Source organism: Myotis lucifugus, unplaced genomic scaffold, assembly GCF_000147115.1.
Source record: "Myotis lucifugus unplaced genomic scaffold, Myoluc2.0 scaffold_302, whole genome shotgun sequence".
NCBI lineage: Eukaryota > Metazoa > Chordata > Mammalia > Chiroptera > Vespertilionidae > Myotis > Myotis lucifugus.
This window is the reverse complement of record NW_005871350.1, coordinates 889,787-913,063: the sequence shown is the minus strand read 5'-3', so window position 1 is coordinate 913,063 and position 23,277 is coordinate 889,787. Positions and strand designations below refer to the sequence as shown.

At 45.9% G+C, this 23,277-nt stretch overlaps 1 protein-coding gene across 3 annotated transcripts in view; it reads left to right on the top strand.

Moving 5' to 3' along the window:
- The window catches only part of SNAP47 (synaptosome associated protein 47), an 86,146-nt gene extending 63,802 nt beyond the window's left edge, over positions 1–22,344 (top strand). The window contains exons 3-5 of one of the 3 annotated variants that reach the window (XR_002832012.1): positions 504–994; positions 2,374–2,644; positions 6,914–7,017. Coding sequence is in view for 2 of the 3 variants with exons in the window: in XM_014465599.2 (XP_014321085.1) it covers positions 504–994; positions 6,914–7,038; positions 21,663–21,809 (763 nt within the window). In the remaining variant the exon portion in view is untranslated. Of the gene's footprint in view, positions 1–503; positions 995–2,373; positions 2,645–6,913; positions 7,039–18,280; positions 18,401–21,662 lie in introns of those variants that run through there. The other 2 variants (XM_014465599.2, XM_023763822.1) reach the window with 2 other exon arrangements.
- Positions 22,345–23,277: the final 933 nt, after the last annotated feature.

The following is a 23,277-nucleotide window of genomic DNA, read 5'->3' as shown; positions in this document are numbered from 1 at the left end:
TTTTTAGATATATCTGTTACTCGTTACTTTAGAGTTGTGCTGTCCAATATGGTAGCTAGGAACTACATTAAATTTAAGTTTAAAATTCAGTTCCTCCTTACATTAGCTATATTTCAGGTACCCGGTAGCCATATGTGCCTATTACTGTATTGGACAGTACAGATCACTGCCAGAATTCTATTACCTCTCTAGAGATTAAGAACAGGATTTGAGTCAGAATTACCCAGGTTTAAGTGTGGTAAGAGTAATAATATTCGAGTCTGAAGATAATGTGTCCACTACAAATAGCTTTGTATACATACCGTAGGCAAATAACACTACTGCTTTTAGCCTTAGGTTTCTTTTCTTAAAACGTAGGGATAACCATTTCTGCTCTTCCTGTTTCATGGAGTATTTGTGGAAAAGAAAACTGTAAAATGGTAAAAGTGCTTTATAAAGGCTAAAGCAGTTAAAGTATTAAAAATTGCATGGCCTAGTTTTTAGTATGTTGTTTCATCTTCTAGGTTGCTGAAAGAACTGGAATCTCCTTCTTGGTGGCCCTTTAGCTTCAAGCTTTGGAAGATGCCATCAGACACAAACTCCAGGGGAGGCTCCTCAATGGCTAGTACCAAAGCTCTTGGAAAAGAAGGGATAGTGATCAGAATTCCTGCTGTTATTTCCCAAGGAACAGAATCTCATGTTAAACCAGGAAGGCTCACCATCCTTGTTTCTGGGTTGGAAATCCATGACTCAAATTCTTTGCTGTTACACAGATTTGAAAGAGAAGATGTAGATGACATTAAGGTTCACACACATTATGAAGTTAGCATCCGCCAGCGGTTCATTGGGAAGCCAGACATAACTTTTCGTTTGATATCTGCCAAGATGCCAGAAGTTGTTCCCATTTTGGAAATGCAGTTCAGCAAGAAGATCGAGTTTTTAGAAGATGCCTTGATGCTCAGAAGCACTGGAACCTCTTCCCCAGCAGCGAAGGGCTACTCAGTCTGGCAGGCAGGTAAGTGACCATCAACACAGCCTGTGCACAGACCTGGGAAGTCTCAGACTGCCTGTGGTATGTGCTTAACATGATGCATTGTAAATAAAAATAATTTCAGACCATTTTCCTTAGTACTTGTCAACTGTGAATCTCAAATCACTTTGGTTTATCATACACTGGAAAGCTATAGAGATTTCCAAGTAGATCAGAAAGGGTTTTGATGACCCTTTCAGAACAAAGAGGTCTGAGTTAAGTGTTTTCACTCTTTCCTCTATTTGATTTGAGAATTAGCATTTTGGGGTCTTAACTAGCAGTAGCCCCCACCTGCTTTGCTGAGTCTCCAGTCCCCCCATCAGTAACTTACTCAGTCTCACTCCTGTTTTCTTTCACATTTGATCGAGGTCTTCCCAGACCACCTTCCAGGTGTGTGTTCAGGTATCAGAATCTTTGAAAACTATGCAGCATAGTTTGGGTAGTTTATGGGGCATCCGTGAGGTATTCTGAAAAACTTGCTTTCTCTGTGGTGTTCTCTTGCAGGTCTCTGGGGTGTGGAGGGTGTAGCTGGCATGTCCAGTGGGGTGGAGTGTGGGAGGCAGGACATTCGGATATATTACATGTCCACACATCTCGAGGTTCTTGGGTCACAGCGTCCTCCATAGCACGGGATAACTTGATGTTTGACCTCTCAGTTTTGCCATTCTTACAAGTGTTCTGTGGCATCTTGATGGTATTTTAATTTCTTTCACTGATTGTGAGATAGAGCATCTGATGCTTATTTGCTCTTTAATCCCACAGGTTTTGTTCTGTGGATTGCCTGTTCTGTGTGTTTTGTTGTTGTTGTTGTTTTGTCTGATTTGCAAGAGTTCTTTATGTATTCTAGATTTTCATTCCTTATTGATTTGAGAGGCTGCCAGTGCTTTCCCAGACTGTCAGCCTCCATTACAGAAATCTTTAATTTTGCTGTGGTCAGATCCACCATTTCCCCCCTTAAGTTTGTTTGTGAGCCCCATTTAAGAAATACTAAAGTCATAAAATATTCTAATATTTTCTAATACTAGAATTATAGGTAATATTACTTCTGTATTTCATGTGATTTTTTTTTACAAGTATCTTTGATTCCTGCATGTCTGTTAAAGTAAGAGAGATGTTTGTTACTATTCTGGTTCCTTTTCTTTTTTCTCTTAAGTGATTGATTTTAATTCTAATATGTAACCTATTTCCCTAACACATGAATATGTTGATAGTATTCTAGATGACTTCGAGTTTCCAAAATATATATACTTGATAATAGATCTGGTCTCATGAGATCCAAAATGTTAGAAATATTAATGTAAAAACTTAATTTAAAAACTTACTTTCTTGGCATTTCTGGTTTTTCTTTGGCCCCCTCACTCAAGGAGGACTCAGAAGCTGGCCCATAAAAGAGGCAAGAATGGTGGGCTGTGGCAGCCAATGTGAGACCCTGACCAGAGGGCCCTTCAGGCAAGGCCACGTACAAGCCCAGCTGGGCAGCTGCTCTGATGCCCCAAGTTTTGACTGAGTCACCAACTGCATTTTCCCATGGGAGAGGCCTCAGCAGTGAGAGGAGGAGGCTCTGTAGGGACGAGACACACACAACCATCAGCCACCGGTTCCGCCAGCACTGAGAACCCTGCAGAGCCAGGCATGGTATTCAGCACCTATAGTCTTGGGAAAAAATGCTAAATAAAACCCACAACCCTCCTTGTCACAGAGTTCCACCATGTTTGTGGGTTGTTGGACATGGGGTTTCTGATAGAAAATAGGGCACAGCATGTAATGAATGAGATGGCAGATGCGAGCACGCTATGTGTAGCACAGAGGTCACACTGCACAAAATTGCTGGGCCTGCTGTCAGGGACGCCATGAAGGGTAGGATGGCAGGCCCTGACGCTAGAGCCCAGGTGGCAGACAGGGCTGGAAAGGAGCAGGCAGACTGTAGGAAGATAGGTGCGTGGAAGTTCCACAGGCCTGTCGTCAGGAAGGGCAGACTGAACCTCCTGGGCACAGGCTGAGTCTGCTGACCACAGGCCGAGCATCATCTTCCTCCTCCAGGAAGCCACAGGTCTGCTTTTAAAGCCTTTCAACTGATTGTAGCAGGCCCACCACATTATCTAGGACAGTCTCCCTTACCTAAAGTCCATGATTATAGGCCTCCTCTATCCACACTATAAACACCTAGATTAGGGTTGGATTGAATAGCTGTGGCCTGGCCTTTCACGGTAATGGATCCAATGTGTGTGGAATGAGCTGACAGATGGGTTTTCATCTCGGTGCTAACTTTAGCCCCTGGGTGGGATCCCTGCAGAGTGTCTTCTTCTGCTCTGAGCAAGAAGTTCCATCCTCCCTTTGCGAGGCCACCCTGCCTCACAGAGTAGGAGCACCTTACAGCTATGGGTTTGGAGAGGCTCAGGTAATGAGAAGTGATGTATTTGGAAGAAGCCAGCATGTTGAGTTTAGCAAGTGAGATGGCATCTGACTTGCTAGAAACTTCACTGTGTCCTCTGCAAGCCTAGCGACGAGGGTCAGTTTTTCACTGTCGCCTGTGTTGTGTCTGCCATCACCTCTGTCTTTGCTGTTCCACATTGGAAACTGCAGAGACAGTGGAGGTGGAAACAGTGACTGACATCTCAGAAATGGATTCCTCTCCTTGATGAGGTATTTGGGTAAAACATGTGGCCAGTAGGTGGCAGTCTAGTAACAGGAGACAGGTATTTGCCTTGGGTGAGTAGAACTTTCCAGAGACCTCTGAGGTAATGTGTTGTGTGGACCTCTGAGGGCCCTGAATGACACAGGTGGGCACTTTCCACCTTAGGGAAGAGCAGTTGCAAAGTGCTATTTTTCTGCATAGTGTCTTTTAAATAACCTTTCAAATTTAGAATAGTATCAGACTTGCAGAAAAAATTACAAGGATAGTCAGAGTTCCCATGTCTTCCACACTCTTGTTGTCACCCGACATTAGCTTCCTTTATTGTCATAACTAATGAACCTATACAGATACGTTGCTATTCTCCTAAGTCCATATTTTATCCAGCTTGTTTTACATTTTACTCTTTCAGGATTCCATGTGACCTTTAGGCAGCGCATCTCCTTGTACCCTTCTTGACTGTGTCAGTTACTCAGACTCTCCTTGCTTTGGTGGTCTTGATAGTTTTTAGCAGTCGTAGCATGCTCCCAGGTTGTTTCATGGTCCTGGAGTGACAGGTGTGGGAGGAAGCCCACAGACCATTCTCCATCAGAACAGGCCATGCCTGGCACTGTTAAGGGTTCCGGAACTGATTTTTGTTCTTGTTGTTTCCTGACTGGCACCTTCGAGAGAGTCCTTCCCCAACCACCTAATTAAAGACACCCTGGTCACCTGCTCACTCACCCCATGGAAATCTTGCCTCACACTTGCCCTCTGGTGCCGCCCCTACTGCCCAGTCAGGCCCTCCTCGATGTCTTCTCCTTCCTGGAAAGTGAAATCATCTGTAAGTTTCCTTTTAGCTGGAACAATGTGTGCTTAGTTTGGTTAACAGATAATTAATGACTTTAGAGTCAAGAACCATCTTATACTGAACCAAACTAATTTTTCTCAGAAGATATTTCAAAGCATTGAGGTAACTGAGTCAATAGCTCCAGTGTCAACACAGCACTGGGGGTGGCCAAAGCCTTGTGCTGGGCGGGATTCCACTGAGCCCATGGCTTGTCCTGAAAAACATCTCTGACTAGTATATTCTAGGAAGAATTTCCTCCATTTTGGCTTTCTGGTTGTTTAAATAATACTCTTTCGCTAAACATTCAAAAAGAGTATGCCTCGGTCAGTAATATAGCTATAGGTGTTGAAATGGACACCAGAGCACAGTCCTGGGCACAGTGTGAGTGGATGGACCATCTCTCACAGAAGCTAGTCAGAGAGATCCTGGAGTGATGCTGAAAAAATAAACAGCAGGGCAGTTCCAAGCAAGTTCATTAAAAGGTGTGCAAATGGAATAACACTAGGATTGCTGCAGATGGAAGGGCCAAGTGCAGGACCTGTGTGGGGTGGAGAGGTAGGTGGGGCCAGCATGCTGGGGGTGGGTGAGGGGGCAGACTGAGCACATGTACATGCTGAGTGAGGCCAGAGAACTGCAACTCTCAGGCCTATGAAGTGCACTTTGCCATTGTGTCATCACAGGTAATGCTTTAACATCATGTGTAAGGTGGCCTCTCCTTTAGGCTAATAATAACTAGTAGGATACTCCCTCTGTTCTGCCATGATAGCTTTCAACCCAGCTCTGACAGTGCTCTGCTGCTGACCGACACTTTAGAAAAGGACTTTTCATATGTGATGTTCCATTGAGGGACACTAGACCACATTGGAACAATGGGGACCATTTTGATGAACAAGCCCCCCAGGATGTTGGAGTAGGTGGGGCTTTAGCAAGTATAGAACACAAGTTATGACATTGTTTAGAAGGGCTTCAACTAGCATTTTCATAAAGAATGGCCTAGAACAGCAGATATTCGAGTGCATGGTTTGCAGTAATGTTTTGTCTTGTGCAACTTTTCCAGACCTAGAGATGAGGTCCAGGTGGTGGCTCTGTACAGGATGCGCTTTTCACTCGCACAGTTAGAGATGGGCTGGGGGAGGGCTGGGGTCTTGCCTTCGGCAGACTTACTCCTCTGTTGCCTGAGCTTACTCCTTTGGCCCTTTTCTTCCCGGGACCCTGAGAAACCTGCTTCCTGTCTCATCACAACCTGATTTTATCCTGAGGCAGGATAGGAGTCTGCTGACCACAGGCCGAGCATCATCTTCCTCCTCCAGGCACTCTTCAGGGAGTGTTATTTGTAAGAATTATTTTTTTTTTAAGAAATAAGATTAGAGGGGGCATTTTTGTGTGCAGGTTAGGGGTGGCTGACCTCTCCCACCAAGGAGGGACCTGTGCAGTCGGTGTGTCCTGAAGGCCACCAGCTAGGCCTCAGCCCTTCAGGCCCAGTGAGAGCCTTACCGAGACAGACTTGCTTTTCCAAGTGGCAGCTGCTCCAAGCCACTCAGATGAAAGGCGGCTCTGCTCACCACCACTAGGGCGCTGGGAAGGAGGTGGGGGTCACCTGTTACCCTGCTGTGCCCCCATTCCTCTAAAGCAGAGAAGGCTGCTTGGAGCATCTGGTGCTGGTTCTCAGATCTGTGTACTTTCTGCCACCTGCTCTCCTCTCCAGCATCCTAATCAGTAACTACTGTGTACCTGAGGTGGTCTGTGTAGAAGAGTAGGCAGCAGACTCTAAGTGATGCCCTCATCTGGGTTCCTAGTGCCAGAGTACAGGTGGAGTCAGTTCTTTAAATAAAGAACAGGTGGCACACCATGGGAGGGGCTGTGAGCCACCTGATTAGCAGCCTCTAACCAGGCTGCCCTTCTGCTCCTCGGGGACATTACGCAGGCAGGTGCTGTTGGAGCGGAAACCCATTCTGAGCAATGCCTGGCCTTGTGCTCTCAGACTTTCCCTCCCTCGTGGCTCCACAGTTACTTTTGTTTGGCCAGTCAGCTGGCCATCCCAGTGCTCTCCAGACCCAGAGCGTCCTGTGGGTTTATGAGGATTCAACAAGTACTATCTTAAACTTTAAATTTATAGTCTTTTCTAATAAAGAAAATGATTACTCCTGGATAGGGCCCTTTCTTCTGAGAGCCAGTTATAGAACCAGACCCCAGGTATTTACAGTGTTTCACTGGGATCGGGGTGGGTTAAGGAAACCACCCTGGACTGGAGTGGAAGGCAAGGCTTGGGCAGGCCCCATAGCCACTCAGCTTAGCTGAGGCTCAGGGAGGGGCCAGCAGGCAGAGACTGCAGATGGAGAGATGTCGTTGGCCCAGAGAGCAGGAACGATCTTTGTAAAGTCGTAAGTACTTCTACATTGTGTGCATTATGGAAGATGTCACTGCTGTTTGACTTGTGTTTCAGCGTCCAGGCCAGTGGACTGCGCCAGGCACCGAGAGCCTTCCTCGGGGAACCAGGAGGGCAGGCTGCTTCAACTACAGATGAGCGAGCCACTCATTTCTGAGGAGGACACCCAGGAACTCAGACAGGTAACATGCATTTGGGGGCTCCATCCTCCCTTGCAGGTGACTCTCTTCTCTTTCCTGCCTGAAAAGGATTCTCCCTGGCTTGTACTTGCCTCTCACCCATAGGAGCTGCTGAGATACCCACTTGAGACATCCATTTGAGAAAGACAGTGCCCATCCCGAGTCCTTGTGCTCTGTGCATGCAGACAGCACAGCCTTCCTATGCTTCTACCCATGTACATATGTATACACATGAGCTATGTGTACATGAGCTAAGTTGGTACATGTGTGTACATATGTGTGCTGTGCCTTGCTGAGTCTGTACATGTGTGCTGTGTGGGTGTATGTGTGTGTGCTGTGAGTCTGTGTATGTGTGTGAGCCTATGCAGCATACATATGTGTACATGTGTACTGTGTATGTGCTGTTAGGTTTTTGTGTGTGTGTGTATACACAGGTGTGCTGTGTGTGTGCATCCAGTTGAGGGCATTTGTTCTGTCATCTCTCTCAAGTGCTCAACTAGATTCGGAAGAGACTGGCTACTTTGTATCCAGGAAGTTGAAATTTAAATAATATTTGATAGAAATACTTTTAATTTGTCTTCCCTATGTTATTGCTGGGCAATAAAATGGCTTTTTTACCCTTTTAAATAATTTTGAAGCAAATACATAGACATTATTTTTTATTTTTAAATATTTCAGTATGTATCTTTAAAAGATAACTGTTTTTAAAAAACCAACATTATGTCTGGCCAGTGTGGCTCATTGGTTGAGTGTCAGGGCAGATGCCTGGGTTGTGGGCTCAATCCCCAGTAGGGGGCATGCAGGAGGCAGCCAATCAATGATTCTCTCTCATCATTGATGTTTCTATCCCTCTCTCTTTCTCCCTTCCTTTCTCTGAAATCAAGAAAAATATATTAAAAAGTAAAGTTTGGACATTTGGCTAAATAGGATCATATATCATTATGAAGCAATATTAAATTAGTTATTTACCTAAAGTGACAATAAACAGGTATCAAATAAAATCAATGAAAATATATTTTGAAAAAATAAATAAAAATAAGTAATTAAATAAAAACCAACATCATACCAAGCTTACCTTAAAAAAAAGTAATCTCTGCTGTCATCAGACATCTCCCTGTCATCCTACTTCAGGAGTGTGTTGTGCATTTGTAGTTCAGGAGCCCGTGAGACCTGAGTGCTGGGCCCGGTGAAACACCTTAATGCATAGCTTCCCTCTGTCATCTTTTCTTTTTCCTTTGCAGCTTATTCATTGAAATCAGCATTTTGCAATTTGTGTCTTCCTGACTTGGTTTCCCCAGGGTGAGCAGTATGCTTTCTGTAGGTCAGTATATAGCTTTAAGGCCCCATCAGACCCAGCTCTGCTTTGGAGAGACCAGTTCATTGGTGCTGAAGACACACCTGCAAGCCTGTTTTCTATGTGTCTGCCCAGGCATAGAGTCCTTAAGCTTAGCCCTTTCCTTTTGGGGAAAAAAAGTGTTCATCTTTACTGTGGGGTAATTTAAATATACATGTTTTGTCACTTTTTCCTCCTGGTCTAACTTAGTCATTTTTTGTAATGACATAGAAATGCTGCTTTTTAGCTGCTACTAACAAGTGTGGCAGGTTCCTAATTGCTTCCAGAACACGTGGCTCTTGTCTGCTCTGGGCTTGAGAGCCCCTGATCTATAAAGGCTGACGTGCCCATGCTCCTGGGAGTGGATGGGAGCATAGGTCTCAGGCTGGTGGGATCTGGAATCTGCCCCCTCATCCCATGACGTTATTGAGGCTGAGGAAGGAACCTGTGGCTTTGTGATGGGGGATGTAGGGATTTTATCTGTTAATTCTGAAGGTGGCTATGCAATTTGAGAGGACCCTTCCTCTGAAAGCCATGAGTTATGGGAGAGGTCAGGATAAATTCACCCACAGCCCCTGAGAGCACATTTCTGTGTAGCTGGTCCTGACTGTCGTCAATAAGTCTTATTAGCGAGCCTGTGCATTAGTGCTGGAAACAGTTGCCTAGTGAGTCAGGAGTGGCCTCAGGGCCGAGGAAGTGGTAACCAGTGACTGGACAGGGCTGCTGCGGGAGGGGCAGGGCTTTCTACTGTCAGCTGTTCACTCTTCCTCCTGCAGGGAGAGCCTAGTTTCAAGAGATGATCTTTTAGAGGTTAATCTCATGTTTCCTTAGAGAGGAGATCTCACTGAATGATGAAACTTAAGCATATGGAGGAATGAGTTAAATTTCTGGGAAGAAAAAAATGCACACGCATCCTCAATTCAGCTGTGGTTTCTGCTACAAATGCTATTAAAGTCATGTGAAATGGGTCTTGGTGACTTAAACTGCAGTTGGTGCTGAGAGATGGTGCGCCTGACTTCCTGGGGCGGCAGCTCCTTGTGGTGGCCATGGCTGTGTCACTGCAAGAGGACCCCTGTGGGGGCTGGAGAGCGTGGCTTGGCTGGGATGGGCTTGGCAGTGTGCCCTGACTCCTGTCTAATGTGGGATGGGCCAACTTCCCCTGCCTCAGAACGGTGGCTCTTTATTACAGTCTGTCACTGCCACATGTTTGATGCAGCATTTGGAGATTACAAAACCAAACCACATTTGGCTTCCTCTGAGGGCATCTCAGTTTCATGGCATTTTCTTTATAACTTCTGAACCTATCAACTCCGTTGTCTTGTCCTGCATTTGGTCTTTCTTCATCCTGCCTCCCTCTTTCACCAGGAAAGAACCAGATGAGAATCTGGCACAAGTCTGGTATTTGGGTTTATCCAGGCAGGTTCGGGGCAGGCTCCTACCCTGGTGGATTGCAGGGAAAGCGCTGTGTGAGCCCCAGGACTGAAAACAGCAACGACAGGAGACTTGAGCTGATGCCCTTGTCATTCCCAATGAAGAGGGCCACAGTGTGGCTGGGCTGGGGGACCCTCGAAAGTGGACAGGCAGGAAGGACCTGCAAGGGGTGTGGCACAGACAGTGGGACTTTCATGCCAGACAGAGAGTCAGAAGTGTGTCCTGTAAGCAGCTTGGAGTCACGGAGGATTTTTTGAGTGAGGAGTGGTGGGATAATTTCAGACTTGAATACCTCTTCTGGTTCTCTTCTTGTCCTGTGCCTTCTGAACCTTCTCCAGACTGCTAATTTCACTTATTAATTGGGGGAGGAGGTGTGGTTATGATGCTGTTGTTGTTTTTTATGGCTTTGACACCAGTTGAGATATTACCAGTGAGCTGGGCCACTTATTTCAATATCTGTTACTTTAATCATGATTTATTAATAAATGTTCCTTACATCACATCCTATGTCATTTCTAAATGTTAAACCATACTAGCTAACTGAGAAAAAGTGCTTAGTAACTTCTGACATCCACACACCATTGACATTTTGATAAGAGGACGTGTGCCCTAGAATGAGCCCTGCATTAGGAATTAGGGTCCTGGCGCTACTCCTGGCCCTGCCCTGTTGGTCCATAGACCCAGACAGGTTGCTCCTTCCCTGGCCTCAGCCGCCACCACTGAAAGGAGAGGCCCTGGCTTCCGGTCCCCACTGTCTACTTCCGAAACTACCGTGATGAAATGAAAGCTGAATTACAAAAAGTGCCAAGCTTTTTAAATATCCATTCATGATTTTTCTGTCTGCTCTATTCGTTAACTAGGTCACTGGTAACAATGAGCACTGCTTTGAAGGACAGCAGACATGCAACACCCCCCCACCCCACCCTGCCTGCTGTGGTCCCTCTGAAATCCCCGGAACAGCGTCAGAGCTCTTGTCACATTGAATGTGGTCACCTATCTAGCATAGACCCATGCTGTCTGTGGCAATGGTTGTTCAGAGTGGGAGGGCCTGTTCAAGCATGTGGCTATGTGTCGCTTGCAGCTGACAGAAGGCTGTGCAGGTGTGCTGGACCTCCCTCACATAGAAGCCATGGCTAAATCTGGGCTACATGGTCCAGGTGCCTGTGCACATGAATCTTGGGATGCATTCTGTCCCTTCCACTGCCCCGGAAACTGTGGACAGGGAGGGACCTGCCAGATAAGGACCTCCAGGACTCCAGACCATACCAGTGTCCGGGTGAGCCTCTTCTAGAGCAGCTCCATGGCTGCAGGGGGTGGGATGTGGGGCAGGATTAAAAGGATGACTTGTTCTCCCTGGAACATTTTCCTGTCTTCTCAGTCAGCACTTAAATGATCCTCAAATCTTAAAATCAAGTGTTTGATTATTTTGTTATTGAGTGCCTGGCTTTGGATGGTTACATATATTTATTATTGTATATGTAATGAATATGTATTATTTATATATATTATGACCATGGTTTTTATTGTGGTAAAATAACTACATAATGTAAATTTTGCCATTTTAACCATTTATATGTACAATTCAGTAGCATTAATTACATTCAAAATGTTGCCTCACCAACACTTATTTTCTTATTTGAAAAAATTTAAAATTGTTATAGCCATCCTGGTGGATGTGAAGAGCCATCTCATTATGGATTTGATTTGCACATCCTTGGTGACTAACATTGTCGACCATCTTTTCATGGGTTTCTTGGCCCTTTGTATGTCCTCTTTGGAGAAATGTATATTCAAGTTCTTTTCCCATTTATTAATTGGCTGTCTCTTTGTTTAAGTTGTAGGAGTTTCTTACATATTCTAGATATTAAATCCTTATCAAATCTGTGGTTTGCAGATACTTGTCCCATTCTGTGGGTTGTCTTTTGACTTTCTTGATAATGCCCTTTGACGCAATTCTAATCCCACGCCCCGCTAGTGAACTGCAATTCAATGCTGGCACTAACTACCCATTGTTAGAGCAGACCCCACAGTGGTCCTGGCCCCCAACAAGACTGCTCCTCCTTGAGACACCAGATGCACTGGGTCCAACTTCTGACCAATGGGCTACAAATGTAGGGGGGTTCTCATGAACCCTCACAGGTTTGATAGTTCGTGAGAGCTACTCACAGAATTCAGGAACTCACTCTTCTTAAGACTACAAAGGATGCAGATCGGAAACAGCCAAATTAAGAGACATCTGGGGTGAAGTCTGAGAGGGGCCCACCTGGAGCTTTGTGCCCTCCCCAGTAGAACTGGTGTGCCACTCTTCTTGGCACACCAGTGTGTTCACCAGCCAGGTGGCTTCACTGAGTGTTGGGTGTCCACAGTTTTACTTAGGTTCATGAAGAAGTCCCGTTCCTCATTTTCTGACTGATTTTGTCATGAAAGGATGTTGGGTTTTATCGGTGTCTTTTCCACATCATTTGAGATGGTGTTCTAGTACCGTGGTTTATCACATCGATTGATTTTCTTACATTGAACCACCTTTGTATTCTGGGATAAATCCCTGGATTTGGTTTGCTAGTATTTTAGTATGTTGTGTTTTGTTTTGATTTGTCTCAAGAATTTTACTCATTTCTCTTTTTGGCCCATTGGTTAAGAATATGTTAATTTAGCCCTGGGCAATTTGTTCAGTGGTTAGAGTGTCAGCCTGCAGACTGAAAGGTCTCGGGTTCAATTCCTGAGCAAGGGCACGTACTTGAGTTGCAGATTCGATCCCCGGCCCTATTTCAAAGCATTCAGGAGACAACCAATCCATGTGTCTCTCTCATGTTGATGTTTCTCTCTCTCCCTCCTCCTCCTGCCTCCCTTCCACTCTAAAAAATCAATGGAAAAAAGGATTAAAAAAAGAATATGTTAGTTTATACATATTTGTGAATTTTCTAGTTTTCTAGATTTCTAGTTTTATTCCACTGTGGCAAGGGAATTTACTTTTTATTAAGTCTTTTTTATGTCTGAGGCTTGTTTTGTGGCCCACCGTATGGTCTGTCCTGGAAACCCTAAGAAGAATGTGTGTGTTCTGCTGATTTGGGTGTAGTGTTCTGTACATACATATCTGTTAGGTCCAGTTGATGTATAATGTTGTTTACATCCTCTATTTCCTTACTGATCTTTTGTCTGGGTGTCTTATCCATTACCAATTTCATTTTATTAACTTTTTAAAATAGCAGGTATTAGGTGGTTTTTAGCTCATGCTGGGAAGTTGGTTTGTATGGTTTGTGAGCTAGTGTTGGGGAGAATGCTTAACCTTGTGTCCTCAGCAGCATATTTCTGTCTGTCCCATCTATACACAAGGTCTGGGGACTATTTGTTGTAGACTTGGCTTGAGGTGGCCAGAGAGTACCTTTGCCACATTAGCTGTGTGACCTTCAGCAAGCTGCATGTTTGCTCAGTGTTCCTGTCGCATTTTCCAAGACAGGGTCCCTCCTCAAGGTTGTGTAGGGATGAGGTGAGGAGGCTTGCACTGTGTGGGGTGGAATTGTTTTGTGAGCTCTAGACAAACATGTCAGTGGGGCTTTGATTGACTGTGACCCTGTCAGCTCCGAAAAGCCACAAACTTAATACATTTTCCATATGTTTCATACTCTGAGAATTGCCCCACTGAGGCATTTACTTTCACATGTGAGAGGAACCTTCAGTTAATTGAGTCTTACTTAGTGGGGATTCTTTGTTCTCTTAAAAACCTGGTTCTTGTCATGGGAAGCTCTGTTTAGGGTCTGGTGGCAAGTTGGCTCCCAGGACCCGCTCCTGTCATGGGAGGTGCTCACCTGTGCTTGAGTTGGAGAGGCCATTTCTAACTGAGGACTGACCACTCCCTGCTGTGTGGTTGCAGACCTGATTCATCAAGTGGGTTTGTGCTCAGCTCTACCCTCTGGGGGCATGAGGAAGGGAGCACGCAGGGGCTCCTAGAAGAGGACCCTGTGCCGGGGCTCAGGAATGCAGCAGGGGGATCTTATGGGACATGGGGGGTGGTCTGTGAGTGTTGAATGTGACAGTTTGTAGTCCAGAATGTTCTTTATAGCCTCTAAAGCTTTGGCTGTGCTAGAAGCCAATTTTTTCCTCTTACCCTTCTCTATAGCATATTAATGGCCCCGACTGGTAGAACTATTTGGAGTTGCAGACAGCTTGATTTATCCCAGCTCTGTTCTTAAATGGTTGCTAATTTCTCACTGCAAGAAAATTCACAGTTTTGCAATGAGTCAGCTTAATAACAAGATGAGGGCAGACAATCTAGCTAATACTAAACTCATTTTAAGTGCTTAATATTAATATAGTAAAACTCAGAATCCTGGATTTTTATCATGAAGTAGAGCAAAACTTACTTTTTTTCTGACTATAAGTTGAGACAGCAACTAGAATTTTGTAGATATTTTGGAAATGTCCAGGCTCTCCTTCTGTGCACCATGCTCTTCCCTTGCTTCAGTGACACACATGCCTCAGGGCTCCTCAGGGGCGCAGCTCACAGCAGAGCTCAGGGTTCTGATGGCTTGGTGAGGCACAGACATGTAAACATGTCTGTTTTGGTGAGTGGACCTACTCTACTGAGTAAGCTATTTTTCCATAACTTATTTTTTGTTTTTAGAAACAAAATGGAAGTGGTTAGAAGGCTAAAATGCCTCCATGTCGGTTCTTGTGTTGACCCAGACGGTGCCTGTGCTGCAGTCCTGAGATCTGTGGTGTTGGAGGATGGAGGCGCCATAGTATGTGACCCAACTAGAGGTTCTTACCCTTCCAGTAATGTCTGCTCTGCCCTGGGCCACCTAGTGCCTCCCACTTCTGCCTGAGTCTTCTTAGCTGCCCCACCCCTAATCACTGACATTGGTGAACGCGCTCAGCATTTGCTTGTGGGACCGAGCCTCCTGCACTGGCGAGGGGCACCTGTGACCCTCGCGCTAAGGAAACCGAGTGCTCCTGTTTCTTCATGACCCTGTGCCTGGGCAGCGCTAGCATATGTGCTTTTGTGTCTTCTTGTACTAAATGCACTGTGTATTTCTTTGGAGTTTATAAGGTTATTTTCTTGTAAAACTCAATGCCCTTTAAACCAGGTAGTTCAACATAGGTATGAATATGGCTGGAAAGAAGGCTCCTGGTTTATTTATCAGTGTCACATGGACTCGGAGAAGAGCCCACTTTGAGCCTGGTCTTAGACTCAGAACCCAGTGAGGGCCCATCCTAGAGGCCAGCTGATATTTAGAGGCTGGCAGCGTCTTATGTAGATGACTAGACAGCTTGTCATCCTGGGCCACAGAAGTAACAACTGTGGTTTGGCCAGTCTTCCTATTCTCCATTCTTTCCATCCCATGTTATATGGAATGCACGCAATGACATTTAATTACTTCAATCCCTGTCTTAAAGGAAAAAGACGCAGTATTCTGAGGTATAGTAATTTAGAGGTTTACTCAGGAATTGTCTTTGTACACTTAGTAGCTGTAAAGATCTCTCTAGTATTTTTGCAAAATTAATTTCAAGTACATTTTTGTCAGAGTATCCAAGGGTCTCAACAGGCTGCATAGAATGCGTGCTATAGGTAAGGCTATCATCCTGGAGAATTTTTTTTTTTTATTAAATCTTTATTGTTCAGATTATTACATTTGTTCCTCTTTTTTTCCCCCCATAACTCCCCTCCTTCCAGCTCCCACCCCACCCTCCGCCCTCACTCCCCACCCACTGTCCTCATCCATAGGTGCACGATTTTTGTCCAGTCTCTTCCCGCATCTCCCATTCCCCTTTCCCCCCAAGAATAGTCAGTCCATTCCCTTTCTATGTCCCTGATTCTATTATAATCACCAGTTCATTCTGTACATCAGGTTATTTATTCACTTGATTCTTAGATTCACTTGTTGATAGATGCATATTTGTTGTTCATAATTTGTATCTTTACCTTTTTCTTCTTCTTCCTCTTCTTAAAGGATACCTTTCAGCATTTCATATAATACTGGTTTGGTGGTGATGAACTCCTTTAGCTTTTCCTTATCTGTGAAGCTCTTTATCTGACCTTCAATTCTGAATGATAGCTTTGCTGGATAAAGTAATCTTGGTTGTAGGTTCTTGGCATTCATCACTTTGAATATTTCTTGCCACTCCCTTCTGGCCTGCAAAGTTTCTGTTGAGAAATCAGCTGACAGTCGTATGGGTATTCCCTTGTAGGTAACTGAGTTTCTTTCTCTTGCTGCTTTTAAGATTCTCTCTTTGTCTTTTGCTCTTGGCATTTTAATTATGATGTGTCTTGGTGTGGTCCTCTTTGGATTCCTTTTGTTTGGGGTTCTCTGTGCTTCCTGGACCTGTAAGTCTATTTCTTTCACCAGGTGGGGGAAGTTTTCTGTCATTATTTCTTCAAATAGGTTTTCAATATCTTGCTCTCTCTCATCTTCTGGTACCCCTATAATTCTGATGTTGGTACGTTTGAAGCTGTCCCAGAGGCTCCTTACACTATCTTTGTATTTTTGGGTTCTTTTTTCATTTTGCTTTTCCGGTTGGGTGTTTCTCGCTTCTTCGCATTTCAAATCTTTGACTTGATTCTTTCGCTCCTCTGGTCTGCTGTTGGGAGTCTGTATAATATTCTTTATTTCAGTCAGTGTATGCTTACTTTCTAGATGGTCCTTTATCACACCATCGAGGGTCTCATTAGATTTCCTGTACATCTCGTCAAGTTTATCGACAGACTCTAGAAGCCTCTTGAGAGACCTCAAAAGTGTGGTTCTGAACTCAATATCCTCCCTTGATAGTTTTGTCCTGTTTCTTTGTCTCCGCATTTTTTACGCTTTCTTGGTACACCCCCTAGTGGTCTTTGTGCACAGTCTTGTTGTAGTTAAGCCTTGATTGTTGTAGTTAATACTAGAGGGATTTGACCTCCAGGCCGACTGGCTGTGATAATCAGCTGTGTCTGCAGTGGAAGAACTTGTGTCCTCTAGGGAGGTGCTAATCTAGCCTTTGCCTGAGGCTATCCGGCAAATGCCTCTGTGCAGGGCTTGGGCGGGGCAGATCCCACGGGATCAACAGGGCGGAGGAGGGAGCAGTTATGGCTGCTCTCAGTCTGTCCCCAGGGGCTCTGCCTCTCTGTCCCAGCAACCGCTGCAAACCTCGGAGGGACCGTAGCCAGACAGTCCTGCTTCTCCCGTTTGAGTCTGGGTCCCTAGAGACTCGCCCGGATCTGGAGCTCAGAGTCTGAGGCTCCCTCCGGATTGAAACAGACAACCGCGCCCTCAGCCACCAGCCCGCGCCGCGCACACTCCGCACCTTACTATTTTACTTCAGCACTGCGCCTCCTCTGATTCTCGGTTCCTCCTAGTTGTAGAACTTCCACTCAGCCAGCCTTCCTGTGGTTCTGGATGATGTCCGTTCCGTCTTTTAGTTGTATTTTTGAAGTGGTTGTTCGAGGCAGCAGACTCCGGCGTTAACCTATGCCGCCATCTTGGTTTCTCTCCTGGAGACTTTCCAAATAAAAAAATTTGGCAGGAACCAGCCCTTGTTTGCACTACAGACTCAATAAAATGCTCAACTTCTTTAGGCATGTCAGCTGTTCTTGCTCACAAAATAAGTGGTATGTGCTTGTTACTACTGTGCTGCTTAAACATAGACTTGGGGAAGTAGGTATTCTTGCTTTTGCCACTGTTTAATTGTGGACTGGGAAAGAGGCAGTCGATTCATCCTCCTAAGGAAGGTGGCCAGCCAAGGGACATGGAGGACACACAGGGACCGTCATGTGGCATTGTGGTACAATGCTATGTGGCACAGTAGCCACATGTGGCTACTGAGCACTTGGAAAATGGCTGGTCCAAGCTGAGATGTGCTATATATATAGCACCTGCTTACTTCCTTTGTTTCTCATTCACACCATCTTGCTAGGACTTCATATAAAAAAGATTATAAAATATCTCATTAATAATTACATTGATTTTATGTTGATGCGATACTATTTGAAGTTGATTGGGTTAAATAAAATATATTACTAAAATTAATTGCACTCATTTTTTAGTTTTTAAAATGTGAGTACAGTGGAACCTTGGTTCTCAAACTTAATTTGTTCCAGAAGACTTTTTTATTTATTTAATTTTTTAAATTCTCACCTGAAGATATTTTTCCCATTGATTTTCAGACAAAGTGGAGGGAAGGATGGTGGGTGGTGGGGGTGTGGGGAGAGAAACATTGATGTGAGAAAGACACATCACTTGATTGCTTCCTGCACATCCTGGGGCCTGGAATTGAACCCACAACCAAGGTATGTGCCTTTGAGAATCGAACCCATGACCCTTTGGTCTGAGAGCCGATGTTCTGACCACTGGGCAATTGGCCAGAGCCAGAAGGCTCTTTGAGAAGTGATTCATTCCAAAACCAAATCATTTTTTTCCATTAGATTCACAGCACAATTTCCTGAGATATTAACAATGCAAGGTTAGCGGTAAACTGACTCATATTTGCTCATTCTCTTTTGTCTCTTGTCAGATCAAGAACCGAAGTTTTGTTCAACAACCATTACATTATTTTCTGTGAACAACTTGGTTAAGAACTTAATTATTTGAGATGGGAGATATTCAAGAACTGAGGTTTGACTGTATTAAAAAATTTAAAATTACAAGTGTGGTTCTCCTTATACTGGACCTCTTGCCACTTTTGCTGAGGGCTCTATGAGCTGGCACGGTCCTCCCTTGGTGTGCGAATGGCTTGCCAATCCTGGTGGTGGCTCTTTTGCCATTTTCTTAAGGGATGTTTTCGATTTCTCTCAGTGTCCTGGTATGTGACCTCTGAGTCACTGCACTGTGACCTCTGGTATCTGTGTGACAGTCATGTCAGGGTTATACCAGGAGATGCATCCTGAGAGCTTAGAAAACATACAAGTCACCCAGCACCCTCGGCCTAGTTTGTGAAGCAGAGTGACTTTGAGAATTAACAGAGAAAGGACAGTTAGGGCATACCTCCAGGCCCCATAACTCAGCCACACCTCAAGGCCTCATAACTCAGCCTTATTTAGGATGACTAGGGAATGAGGAAACAGAAAACAAATCTGTGTACACACTCTAAAGCCAATTTAATTTTCTGTGGGAGTGGTTGTTGGGGTGGAAGGAAGTAGAAGGAAGGTGCCACCAGAGTCGCTCACAGTGCTTGTTTGACAGGCCTGGTCTGGATGTGGATTTCGGTGGACTCTTCTCTAAGTTCTATATCCTGATCTGCACTGAAGGGAACCATGGTTGCCTGCTGAGAGCCCGTTTCCACCCTCAGCACAGCACAGCACAGCACAGCACAGCACAGCACAGGGTGGCTGTTTACAGTCCGGGGCCTACAGAACAGTTCAACTGGAAATGAACTTGACCACACTTTGATATGATTTACAACGACAGAGGGTGCAGAGAGAGCTGTAGGGGTCTGTGCAGCCTGATCACTCAGCTCAGGAGAAAGACCTCGGGGTGTCAAACCAGCTGCACATGTGCGGCAAAGGCCAATCATCCAGGGAACATTTTGTGCAAGTATCTGGTAGAGCAGTCTTCTTATCACACTAACAATGGAGGTAAGTTAGGAGGGAATAGTTGACCAGAGAAAACGTCATGAAAGGACCTGCATGACATGGTGGTAAGCTCTGATTTTTTTAGTACGCTGTTTGGGCCTCAGCCCTGTGAGATCATTCGAATGAGAGATGGAAAAGACCTCCTGTATTAGGTCATCCAGCCCAGCCCCTCCAGAGCCGGCTGACCCTTTGGTATACTTTCCAGAGCACCGTCCAGTTTTTCAAGTGATTCAACTGATGGAGTTTCCACCAGCTCCAAGAGGGTGCAGAAAGGTAGTGCCTGGGCTGAATGGCCCAGTTATGATCTGCTGGTGTCTCAGGATGAAGACTCAGTAATGATGCTGTGTTTGGAGAGAGATATGGGGTAGTCCTGCCTCTGCCACCAACCTGTATGTGACTGCATGGATGACCTCAGCTCTGCTCGTCCCTGTCCCTTCCACAAATGGGCTGGCACTGGGCACCTGCAGGCCAAGCATACTGAGGCTTAGCTGAAGTACCACACATAGCACCTCACAGTTTTCACATTTGTAACCTCATTGGAGCCTCATCATTCCTGGCTGATCTTATTATCCTTCTGGCCATCATCCTGCCTTGACTCTGTTTCTTGTTAAGCAGAGGAAGTAGTCCTCCCAGGCAGTGGGTGGTGGCCAGGTGATCAGGCATTTCTTGTGATTCTAAGCGTAGAGCTGCCGTGTGACAGCACAGGTACCATCCCCGCCTCCTGACACTATATGGGGCCATTCACTCTGCTCCCCTGGGGGTAGCATTTGTCCTGGACCACCTGGTGGGACCTGGGGCTGTTGTCATTGTGGGGCATGATGTATTATCAACATACTAGAGGCCCAGTGCACAACATTCATGCACTGGGGTGGGGGGGGGACCCCTTGGTGCATCTCCCCCAAGGGGCCCTTAGGGCTGCCGCAGAGGCAGGGCTCCCACCACCACCACCATGGTGCTTGCCAGCTGTGAGCCCCGGCTTTTGGCTGAGCAGCGCTCCCCCTGTGGGAGTGCACTGACCACCAGGGGGGCAGCTCCAGCATTGAGCGTCTGCCCCCTGGTGGTCAGTGCACATCATAGCAGCCAGTTGTTCTGCTGTTTAGTTGATTTGCATATTAGGGTTTTATTATGTAGGATTGGACTTGGGGTCTTTTGGGGTGGTCATCCAGGCTGATAACTGCTGACATCCATCCCTATGTGACATGGCATTTGATCCCCTGGGACAAGCAAGGCTCCGCAGTCTCTCATACTGCTATTCTGTGTTCCTGCTGCTTGGCCTAACCAGTGATTGAAAGTTTCCCTAAAAGAGGCATTAACATTTATAGCAAGTAGTTGGTCATTATAATTTCTCTTAAAACCATTCCTTTTGTCAGCTTGAGAATATTAAATGTTTCAGCCCAGACTCAGTAAGAATATAGTTAAAGTACATTTCACAATGCAGTTTGTCTCAATAGACTTGTGATAAAACGGCCACTCTTAATGGTATGAAGGCTGACATGCATGAGTCACAAGTAGGGGAGGGCCTTCAGTTCAGCCTCCACCCTGTGGGCGCCCACCAGCCTCCCCTGTGGCATCACTGTGGTTTGTGGCATTTCTGTGCCCTCTCTGTATTCTCACCCTGGTCCCTTCTTTACCTCCTAGAGCCCCAGACCCTGTGCTTCCTGGTTAGTTCCCTTGTTTCTCAGTTTCTCAGGTTCAGGGCATGTGGGGACGGGGGGGGGGGGGGGGGGAGTGGCCTGTGCTGTGTGATTTGAGTTATTAGTGCTGTATTCTATTCTGCCTTTTGTATTTGTATGTGAAATGAAATATTTCAAACACACAGACAAGAAAAGGATTTTGCTTTTCTTTTTACATATTGTTTTTTGAGCTTCAGTGTTCAGTTAGGTAATTGGGTGCAGACAGGTAATGAACATAGTGATTGGGCAGAAGCTGGAACTTGGATCCTAGTTGTTGGCCCCAGCTCTCTGGTTCTCCTGTGTCTGTCACCCCTCTACTACCGCTGGAATTCCTCATGGATGTGGTAAGGCATTGGTGATGCAGCATACTGCGGGCTGGAACAGTAATGCCCCAGGGACTCGAGGTCAGAGTGCTGCCCATGCCTGGAGCAAGGCCAGGGGCAAATGCATCATCTTCCAACAGCTCTCCAGTCAGTGGCAGAGCCAAGCTGAGACCCAAACCCAAGCTGTAGCTCGGCTCCACCGTGGGACAGAGGGTGTGTTATCACCACTGACTTACAAAATTCCTTAAGCATTGTAAAAATGGTGGAAAGAAGTCTATTTTGAGAGTTTAAGGAAAGTAAGCCCCTCCTGTCTTTGTGCTTCTCTCCAGATCCTTGGGAAGCTGAAGGGTCTTGCCTTGGATGCTGAGGCGGAGTTGGAGAGACAGGATGAGGCATTGGATGGCATCGCCACTGCTGTGGACCGGGCAACCTTAACCATTGACAAGCACAATCGACGAGTGAAAAAACTGACCTAGAAGGACAAGAGAGGGTAGAGGTGAGAGCTTTTGATGAGAATCGCATCTCAGTATGTTGTCCTCAACCCCTGCATGCTGCCTTCAGATGACCACAGGAGGTCATTCTCAGGGCCAGAGAAAAACTTGCGGTCCTGCCTCAGAGGCATACCTGCCTCAGGACAAAGGCTGCTGTGAAGGACCTGGGCAGCCACGGAGGGGTCCTCTGCAGGGCCCTGAAGGTGCAGCTGCAGGAGAGGAGTTCTGCCTGTGGACACAGCAAACGGTATCCCGCCAAGGCCCTCTCGAGCTGCTGGTGCCGTCAGGAGCACCCATGCACTCAAGCACGTGGCTGAGCCCTGGTGAGCCCTGCACAGCTGCGTGGTGGCTCTTCATTCAGATGCTGGTCTGCACCCAGCACTGAGGGACCACTTTGCATGGCCTTATCCCAGGTCTCCAGCATCACCAGTAGCTGCATTATCATCCTTTCTCCACTCTTGTTGGGCATAAAAGGAAGGTTTAAGCCTCTGTGAATAAAATCTGCTTTTTTTAAACTGTGGGTCTAAGCACTGCAGGTGTACCTTGTATCGACACAGTCCCTTCTCCAGGACCACATGCCTGAGCCTGCTCCCCTCTGTGGGCCGCTAAGCAACCCACCGCCCTCACTTGTTCCATCTCTCTGGTGGGAAGGCCAGTTTCTTTTTGGTTGTATTGTCATTTTCTAACTAAAGCTAAGAGTCTAGCATACCTTGAGGTCATCATATACTAGTAAACACCTGAAATACTATTTCATTGCTCAGTTTTTAGCCAAAGGTGAAAATAGTATATATTGCACCTATTTAAAAGGTTTTGATTTTTGCTTTTACTGCCCCATTTCTCTCCAGAAACAAAAGAGAAATGGTAGTGTTAGGATTTTTTGTGAAGATACACATTGATGCTGCTTTTTGCTTGGTTTGGTGTCCATGAGAGGGCCCCATGAGGGCAAAGTGGAGGAGCGTGCATCTCCCAGACCGCTTTGAAATAGCATCCTGGGAGGCTGTACACAGAGAGGCTCCTTGGATCTTGAGGAGTGTCTACAGTTCGTGGAACAGCGCCTTCAGGCCCTGTGCCTGCTGTGTTTGGAGTCATGGGTGGATTCAGGGAACTGCCCTGGGCAGTGCTAGATTTCTGAGCTGACCTTAGGAATTCCACACAGAGTATACGACAACAGGAGTGTGCTCTCCAGGTTTGGAGGCCAGTAGTCCAAGGTCAGGGTGTTGCAGGGCTACGCTTCCTCCTGAGGCACTTAGAAGCTTCCAGTAGCAGAAAATCCATCTGAGTTGATGACTCGAGCCCAAAACACAGAAACCTATCTGTTTAAACCCACTAACAATAGCCAGGCTGAGGCAAAAGTGCCAAAAACCCTGACACTAAGAACTCCCACAGCCCCTGCTCCCCCAGGTACTCACTTCTACACTCCCACTGCTTCCCACTCCAGGTGCACTAACTCCAC